Here is a 9469-nt window from a genome sequence, read left to right as displayed (position 1 = left end):
TCTGCATGTCTTTTTTATAGCAAAATAAAAAATATATATAATAATAATAATATTAATAAAATAAAACACAAAAAGACAAATTTGCCATTTTGGTGGCATCAACTTAAAACACATCTATTCTCAACATATAAATATACATTATATACAAAACAATCTTATAAAACATAGAAAGATCAGTGCTTTGTATAATTAAATTACAAATGAAATACTAATCTTACAAAATAGCATTATTGATTCAACAATTTCCACTGAAGGTGTCCTTGGTATGATAGTCACTTCACATGTGTCTTTGTCTTTATTGGGGTGAGTTTGCATAAAACAGACAAGGCCCAGTCGTAAGTTTCCCTGCATGGTATTTTAGTGTTTGTTTTTTTTTTTTTTTATTTTGCATCTTCTGATCAATTATGGTTACCACCAAGTTGCTGTGCAAAGAACTCAAGATAAGGCGGGGCAAAAATGGTTTTCCTACACAAATTTAAGGCTTTTTGTGATCATACATTCTTTATAAAAACAGATTTGTTTTACAGAATCCCAAATATATCCCTCACAAATAAACCGTTTTCAGCAGTTTTTTTTTGTGTGTGTGTCCTTCTTTTGTTTGCATAGTACAGTGCAGGTCAAAAAGAGTAGAAATAATCCTGATTCATGCTACAGCTTAATTATGTGAGCATTCTTCTCGTCCTAATCGGCACAGAAACAGTGACTTCTTGTTGCTTCGCGGTTAAGCTGGACAGAGCAGTGGAGGGTTTGAGTTGCAACAGTCAAAGGCAGATCCATGAGCCTCGGTCTGTACATTCTCAAAGGCTTATTCGCTTTAGGTCAGTTCTAGTCAGAGAGCACATCCAGTTATCAAGTTTTCAACAGCAGCAACTTGCGTTTTAAATAAATCCCAGTCTCTTCACACGTGTAAACAGTCCGCAAGGGATCCACTCTTCACAATAACAAACACGTTCTGATTATTATACCTGGAAGAAACCAAGACAAATCACTTTTAGACTCAGTTGTCAGATGAAAATACTAAAGTAAGCTTTTTTTGTGGGTTAAGTGGTACATCTCCTTAATTTATAACATCACGTAGTACCTCAAAAAAGCTGAATAATAGCCAATAATAGTAAAAAAATATTTTAACACAGAGAATTTGTTATGACTATGTTATGAAATACACAATCATTGGCAAGAATGATGATTTGACAGTTCACCAACAATAACCATTGAAAATCAGGGTAAGCCACAAAACATGGCTGTTCACAGAGTGCTTTTTCAAAGCATATAAATGGAAAGTTAAGCGAAAAGAAAAAAATGTGATAGTAAAAAGTGCACAAACAGATCAGGGCCCCAAAGTCCGGAGGAAGAGCACCGAGGCACTAAGTCCAGGTTTCTTGAGGTTTAGTGTGAATTTTCATTAGTTAATGATGCTTTAGAGAGGCATGCCATCTGCTGGTGTTGATCCACTGCCAATTTAAGAGCTCTGCATGCTTCCTTCTCCTAACAAGCCGTATTAAGATGTTTATTTCCATTTCTAGTCAGACATGGCAGCAGCTCACACTGCCAATTGTACTAGTATCTGGTTTAATGACCAAGGTATCATTGTTTTTGATTGGTCAGAAAATTGACCAGACCTAAAACTCTTAGATAATCTGAGGAGTTTTGTCAAAAGGAAGATGAAAAACACCAGAGAAGCATCCTGGTTTTAGGTCACTTTCAAAGCAACCTCAACACCTCAGCTGAGCCACAGGCTGATCTCCTCCATGCCACACCGGATTGATAGAGTAATTCATACAAAAGGATTCGAGATCAATGGTTTGCCATAATCATCAAAATGAACAGAAATAAGTATTTAAGTATTGCTTTACGTCCAATGATTTAATAATACATATAAGTTCTACTTTTCGCATTGAATTATTAACATCAACAAATTTTTCTAATATATTCTTAGGAAAATGCTTACCTCAGTTGCAATGATGCATTCTTGCCTCTCTTCTCCTATTACAAAGACAGACTGATAGACTGACTCTTTAGAGGAGCATATTGTTGATATTCTACAGTCTGACAGGTCACTGTGAAATACAAGACGCAAGAAATTAGTTACTGAATTCATAAATGATGAAAAATTTCTTCCTTTGCCAAATCATACCCTCATTTCATATTGGTGTTATTGTTATCAGTTCATTACTGTTTGTAGTAAGTATTTTAATTATTTTCTTTAGATAGATGCACATAGAAATGTTGAAATCTACTGTATTATTCAAATTAATTTGCCATTATGTTCAGAAATGTTTGCACTACCCCCTCTGTCTTTTGATTGGGGTTGTGATCCCCATTTTGCTCGTTCAAAACATCTGAAATGTGATGTATTAGGATTCCTGATCAAACTAAAATGAATGCTAAACACTTTGCTGGCAGGTATTTACTGAAGCCATAAAAACACATTTCCTCACAGTAAAGTATGAGTAGATTATTAAAAATCACCTAGTTGTCAATGTTGGCACAAAAGTTAGGAAAATATTTCTGCGGCAGATGAAAAGGTTGGGTAGAAAACAACCAGTCCAGACAAGTACAATATGGCAAATGAGTGAAATGACCAGAACCCACAAATATCTCTCTGGGATGGCTTATTTTTCTCTTTCTGTCCTTACCTGTACATTCTACTCAAATGTTTTCTTTCTTCTAATGTCTTTTCACAGTTTTCATCTTTGCCCAGGAGTGACAGTTCATCCTTGTACCTCATGGGGGATTTGTAGTCCAGCTGATAGCTGTTGATGTACTTATGGTTAGACTTTTCTGAGGGACAATCCACCTCCAGACCGATCTTCTTGTTTGTGTTCTTTAGTTCAACAGAGGAGATGAGGTTCTCCTTCTGAAAGTCCATCCTGGAGAGGTTGTTCATCGTCTTAGAGTCGAGCTCCTTGTCCTTCTGCTTTTTTCTGTTGCGTACTATAAACACCGTCATGCAGAGAAGCAGCAGAACAGTAACCAGACCAACACCCAAGCCGACGGCAACCAAGTTCAGCTTTTCGCTGGGCTCCAAACTGGTGTTGGGACTGGAGGTGTTCGCTGAGCGCTGGTTGCTGTTCTGACACTGGGAACCGCTGTAGTGGGCAGCGCAGAGGCAGGTGGGCTTGCCTGTGGGTCCATAGGTGCAGGTCCCGCCGTTGAGGCAGGGCATAGAGGCGCAGCGGTTCATGGGCCTGTCACAGCGGCGGCCCATGTACCCCGGAGGGCAGATGCAGGTGTAGTCATTGATGCGGTCTACACAAGTGGAGCCGTTAGAGCATGGATTCCTGGCACATTCATCGATGTTGATCTCACAACGCAGCCCAGAGAAACCTGAGCGACAGCTGCACACTCTGAGGTTACCTTGAACCACACAATGTCCACCTAATGAAGCAAACAAAATGGCACAGTTTCAATGCAGTTATTTAATATGTGTACATGAATGAAATATTTTGGCTCTGATATTTTTATCCTCCTGTCTACATGAAAATTTGGTTTCTGGTGAAAAAAAAAAAGATCTTTAAAGATTTTTAAAGACCCAAATTGAAAATGTTGTGCTAAAAACTAAGACAATAGCAGAGGCTTGTACTGGTTGTTCCACGTCTGTTTCATTTAGTTTTGATTAAGCTTCAAATGTAAGATAAATAACTTATTACATATGTCGTATTTATTTGTAGTCTTTTTGGATTAGATTATAATGGAATTATTGTTGACCTTTTCACCTCCTGGTGGTGCTGCATGGGTACTACAGTAATTTTGAGACAATGTAAATGCAGATGATCAAACACCATCCTCCTGCAAATCTACAAATTTATATATGTGGGATTGAAAACTGAAACTTTATGAGGGCTTTATAGTATTAAAAAACAAACTCTCACTAAAAATGGCATGTTGGTGGTTTAAATTGTTATAAAGGGCAACTAAAGGTATCATCATCAAATCAGGAGTATAGATTTGATCTTCTTAAACACCAAAACAACAAATAGATACATTTAAATTGATAAAATTTGCATTTCAAAGGTTACAGTTTCAGAAAATGCATCACTGGAATCCAATTTCGTTATGCGGGATGGATAAAAAATAAAACTTTTTATCTTTCATGGAAGAAGAGACCTAAATTATTAAAACTGATGTGTATCTAGTGGATCCAGCTCTAGCTCAAATGAAGGAATCCACTCAGTTTTAAAAAACTTTTGTAAAAGTGTGCTCAGGGCCTGAGGCTGATGTTTTACCGTTGGCGCATTGCAGCGATGTACATTTATCCACTTTCTTCTCACAGTTGAGTCCAGTGTATCCAGCTGGACACTCGCATATGTAACTTCTCCCATTGTCCTGCTCTTTGCACTTGCCACCCTGGAAGCAAGGCCTGTCTGCACAAGTTAGTATCCGGTGTTCACAGTGTGGCCCTTCAAACCCGTTTGGGCATGTGCATGAGTAGCCTGTCTCTGAGTCCTGCAGGAGAAAAGGGGGGAAATTATTAAAAAAAATTAAATGTTAAATGTTTTTTTTTATTGTATCTTGCCCTGACAAACTCCATTCTTCTTAGTCTGAATTCTATTTCCAGTACATAGTCTGTGAACTGGGTCATCGACTGACTTGACAATCGATAGCATCCTCCTGGAGCTGCAGATAGACCAAGGCGAAAACAAAAACAGGAAAGCCTGTGTTGTGGGAAAGGAGAGCAAGCGACTTCCGGACTCACCACGCAGCGGCCTCCGTTGTGGCAGGGCTTGCTGTCACACTCCATGACCTCTAAGTCACAGTTCTCCCCAGCGAAGCCGGGCAGGCAGGCGCAGGTGTAGTAACCCTCGCCAGTGTTCATGCACGTGGCCCCATTGGCACAGGGTTTGTGATTGGTGCAGTAGTTCAGATCTGCAAACAAAACAAAACAAAAAAAAAAAACAGGAGTGGAAATGTCAGACTGCATTGCTTTATCTTAAACATCCAACATCCTGTTGTTTTTGAGAAAGATGGAGCACCTTGGTCACAGAAGATGCCACCCCAGCCCTCTTTGCAGGTGCACTGATACGGCTCCTCGCAGGTACCGTGTTTACAGGACGGATGAAGTTTACACACATCACAAAACAGTCCCTGCCAGCCCTCTCTGCATCTGTTCACACAAAACAGGACAGTTGGCTCAAACATAAACTTAAACTCACACATAAACAAAACTCAGAGGAACAATTGAAAGAGTACAGACCCAGAGGTCTTCTTCTTACAGCATTATTACACTTTAACAGTGGCAATTTTTTTTATCTTTAATATAACATTACATATTATCACACTTTAATACTTACATGCACTCTCCTGGTATTTGACAGGTCCCGTTGCTTTCATTGCAGCCTTCAAGGCAGATGGCTGAAAATGGGAATTAAAAGTTTCACTCTATTCATTAAGTATTTATATAAAAATTTTTGTTAATAAGCATTTCAACACGGTATAATGATCTCCTACTATTATATGTGAATCTTTCATTGCAGGCCCATTATACTTGCTCCCTTGTGCTGTACTGATTTTGCACAGCTTTTACACTCTTTCAGCGTGCTGCTGTAGCGCAGCAGATGCCTGTTTGCAGGGACAGCTGCACCCATTGTTTCCAGAGGACGGTTCGAGCCCCGGTTGCAGCTGCTGCCCCGCGCCATATCAACAAAAGAAACCCTCAATTTAGTGGCGCGTGGCGTCCGATAATGCCGCGATTAACCCCAGCGCGTGCTGCTGCTTCAACCACCGCGTGGGATTAAAGCGCACGCGCCCAGAGAGAAAGTTAAATTAAGGCTCAACAGCAGTGGCGGTTCTTGGATGAATGGAGCCTGGCATGAGCTATTTCTTTAAGAGTAAAGGTTTCAGAAATCTGTAATCAATAGGTAACTATTCAGTCTAGTTTTGGTCAGTCCATATGTTTCCGTTTTAACACTTCTTTTAATCTAAATCAGCTAATAATGATTAAAAAAAGTGTATGTAATATGCTCTTTTTATGTTTATGAATCTCTGACTTAAGCACAGGCTTTTCAGGAAAGTAGAAAACCTTGAAGGTTTTGGTGCACCAAATATAAAACATATCTTTTACAAAGGCATTATACATGCTAAAGATGAATTATTTACCCATTTGATCTTGGCATGTTTTATGGAAATAATGATGCACACCATCTGAAACATGTTACATCTCAGTGACTGTTACATTGCCACATACAGGCCAACCATATTTACTGTTAGCGTTTTGTGTACTTTCTTATGAAACTAGGTGTTTTGAGAATTCTTCTTCGAGAATGAAGCAAAGATTGTTTTTGAAGACCTAAAACAGAAGATGTGAAAGCTTTGAAGTCTCTGTGAATTTAGCTGTCATTGTACTGTAATCTGCATGTGTAACAGAAACGTGTGTTTAAATAGGCGCCAAAACTGATCTTATCCACCTGATTCTGCCTTTTGAAATCCAGCCCCTGTTGAATAATCCACTCCAGGTTTGATTAGTGTTGGAATGTAAACTAGAAGTAAAGTAATATGAAGTGAAAAGTTTTTAAGAAAAATAAACTATACAGTAGCCCTTTAATTGGCCATAGCATAAAATGGGAAACATATGCTTTCTTTCCCATTGCATGATCATATAATATTTCAATGTTTTTACTGCACAGCACAAGGGAGCCCACTGGCCATTGATTGAACATACAAAAAAGCAATAAAGTTCTTTTGGTGCAACTGAAACATATGATTTTTTAAAGCTGGGCATCCTTCTAACATAAGGGCGCCCTGGGCAGAGAGCCATATCACCCACATCCACAGCTCAGTTGTATCTCTTATCACCAGCTGAGTTAATTTTTAGCATGTAACTGTTTATGTAAAACATGAAGACTTTAGACTAAAAATGTTGATCTCTCATCAATTACAATCAAATACTTAAAAGACAAAAGAACAATTATGAACACACAGTTCAAATGATTAAAAGATACATCCACATAAATTAAACTATCAACGCAGCATCTTTACATCCTTATTTCAACCTATCATTCTCTAAAACCAAAGTCAAGACCACCATCCTTATCACAATTTCAGCAAAAGCAAATCAAAGTGTTTGTCCTCATCTACTCATGCTTACGTTTATCGCAGTATTCTCCCTTCCATCCCGGCAGACAGTCTATTTGACCATCAGGTGTGCAGGTGTAGTGGCCGAAACGGTCGTCTCTTGGAGCGCATATTCTTGAGCAGGTGGCCCCGTAGTAATTTTCTTTGCAGACGATTCGATATGAGTACCTTAGCTCCGTCTGCGTCCCCATCCCCGTCTGTTCAACCTGGGACCACTCAGGCCCTATCCCCAGCTGGCTTTGGGTGGCAAAGGAGCTGATCAATGATTCAGGGTTGCTGGAATCTGTAGAGAAAAAAGTAAGGCATAAACTCAAAATGCAGTTAAGCCCGCAATGTGTTATTTCAGAGGGTGAAACTGCGTTTTTCTATTTCTTATATCAATGTCTCCCTAAGATTTAGCAGAGAAAGTATGAAAAGTACCCATGATTTTTCTAAAAGTTCATATTCCAACCGAAAAGATGCAACAAATAAAACATTCGTATGGAAAAGATTTCCTTGTGAAAACAAACATTCGAACAAACATTTGACGCCTAGTCCAATCACACCTTTGTCTCCCTCTAGCGGTACAAAAGCAACAGGCGTCTCCTTACCTCCGGGCTGCTCCGCTGCAGGAGAATACCAAGCTTCAATAACCAAAGAGAAAGCACCCTGAGGAAAGAGAAATCCTTTCAAAATCACGAATAAAACTAAACGAAGATTGATAAGCAGTTTATTGCATGTTTCAGAATTGTTTAAGTTGCATTATTTTTTGTTCATTTTCATACACAAGAGTGAAAAGTATTTAAATATTATATTTAGACGTGCTTTCGATTCATTATAAGGGATAATATAAAGCAAGAACATTAAGTAGCATAGTTTGGCTTTTACTTTAGAATAAATTTTATAGCAAAATGGATGGTAAAATCATAACATTAAAATATTCAAGGTTAGGATATACATTATCGTGTTTTTGTTGTTGTTAGTTTTATATATAATTAATCAGAATTAAAAATTGGGTATTGTTTGCTACCTTATTTTTTACGAAGTATAAGCTAAGGTAAATAATAATGTAATTAAAGTCGAGGAGTTCCTGACATTTTGCCTTAAAATGTGACCAGCGCGTGCTCTCACCGGCCAGGTGAAGTTGAGCGGCAGCCTCACGGTCGCGTCCGGTTGGATGCTGAAGGAGTCGGTCCCCAGGACAGGTGTGCTCGCTCTGCCGAATATGCACCTTCCAGGAGACACCTCCTTCTGGAAGTTCTTCAGACAAACCCTGAAATAAGTCCTGCAGCCATCCGTGCTGCAGCTGCGTCCGTTTGCCAGCAAAGCTTTTGTATTTTGAAAGTGGTGAAGATCTATCTCGAACACGCTTGATCCCAAAACCTAAGAGGGAATTAAGAGTGAGCGCAGAACAGATGTATATCTTTTTATATAGATATTAATTAAAAATTTAAAAAATACCTGAGTAAATAACATCATAACTATTGCGGTGATAGAGGTGAACCAATCGGCCATCCTTTAGAGTTTTATGTTCGTATCCCAGAAATCAGTTCACCCTTCCACAAAAATGTTTCAATTCCAAATAAAAAGAGCAAAAAATTAAAAAAAGGAAATAAAATTAAAAAAAAGAAAAGAAAAAAAAGAAAAAGTAAGAAAACACTGAATAAAATATAATCTCAATAAATATAATCCTTCTTCAAAACCCTGTTGGGATAAAATCCAGCTCCGCAATCCGTATCCAGAAGAGGGGAAAAAAAGTTCAAAAAGACCGAGTTATCTATCCAGTGCTAGACGTTAAACTATCATCAGTAACGTCAATATCCACAAGTGAGTCATTCTGCGGTCTTTATGTGGCCCATCCATCGTGCCGGTCGGCTGGTGTCTGACTCTGCTGTGCTGATGCGGGGCTTGTGTTGCCAACAGTGATGAGAGCATGTGACGGAGCATCAGCGCATGGTGGCTCCCAGTGAGGGGCGTCTGACCCCTCCTGCTTTATATACCGGCAGTTAACACCACCCACTGTCCTCTCCACCTTCCTTTCTGCTTGGAGTGTAAACATCAACATATCCAGTGCAAGTCTTTATAAAATTGTCTTTAAATTCACCTGTTGTCACATATTTCTCCTCTGGATGTACAGAGTATTATGAAAAAAGCCACAATCTATTGTTTGCGATAGACTAACACAGGGCAGGGCATATTGTGAAACCAAAGAATAATTATACATTTAAATGCTTTTTAAATAAAATCAGAAAACTGGTTTTCTGATCAGAAAACAAATCAGGAAATTGTGTTAGATCAACCTTTCAAATGTCTCCACCAGCTTTGCATGTATAGGAAATTATTTTTTCTATAAAATAGCTCAAGCTCATTGAGAGCTCAGTGTTTGTGAAAATGACTTTTCAGATCTAATAAGAGCGTC

At 38.7% G+C, this 9469-nt stretch overlaps 1 protein-coding gene across 1 annotated transcript; it reads right to left on the bottom strand.

Moving 5' to 3' along the window:
- Positions 1-360: 360 nt before the first annotated feature.
- Positions 361-9004, bottom strand: LOC102216646 (delta-like protein 4). Its single transcript, XM_014476191.2, has 11 exons — positions 8512-9004; positions 8182-8433; positions 7662-7719; positions 7085-7354; positions 5292-5352; positions 4974-5104; positions 4697-4866; positions 4227-4446; positions 2637-3378; positions 1949-2057; positions 361-965 (listed from the first exon to the last, which is right to left on the bottom strand). Exons 1-11 carry the CDS (start codon positions 8563-8565, stop codon positions 960-962), a joined length of 2073 nt encoding a protein of 690 aa, XP_014331677.1. The 5' UTR covers positions 8566-9004; the 3' UTR covers positions 361-959.
- Between the last annotated feature and the right edge of the window lie 465 nt (positions 9005-9469).

This window comes from Xiphophorus maculatus, chromosome 19, assembly GCF_002775205.1.
Source record: "Xiphophorus maculatus strain JP 163 A chromosome 19, X_maculatus-5.0-male, whole genome shotgun sequence".
Classification (NCBI taxonomy): Eukaryota; Metazoa; Chordata; class Actinopteri; order Cyprinodontiformes; family Poeciliidae; genus Xiphophorus; species Xiphophorus maculatus.
Note: the sequence above shows the minus strand (reverse complement) of the source record. Positions and strands in the feature narration are given on the sequence as shown.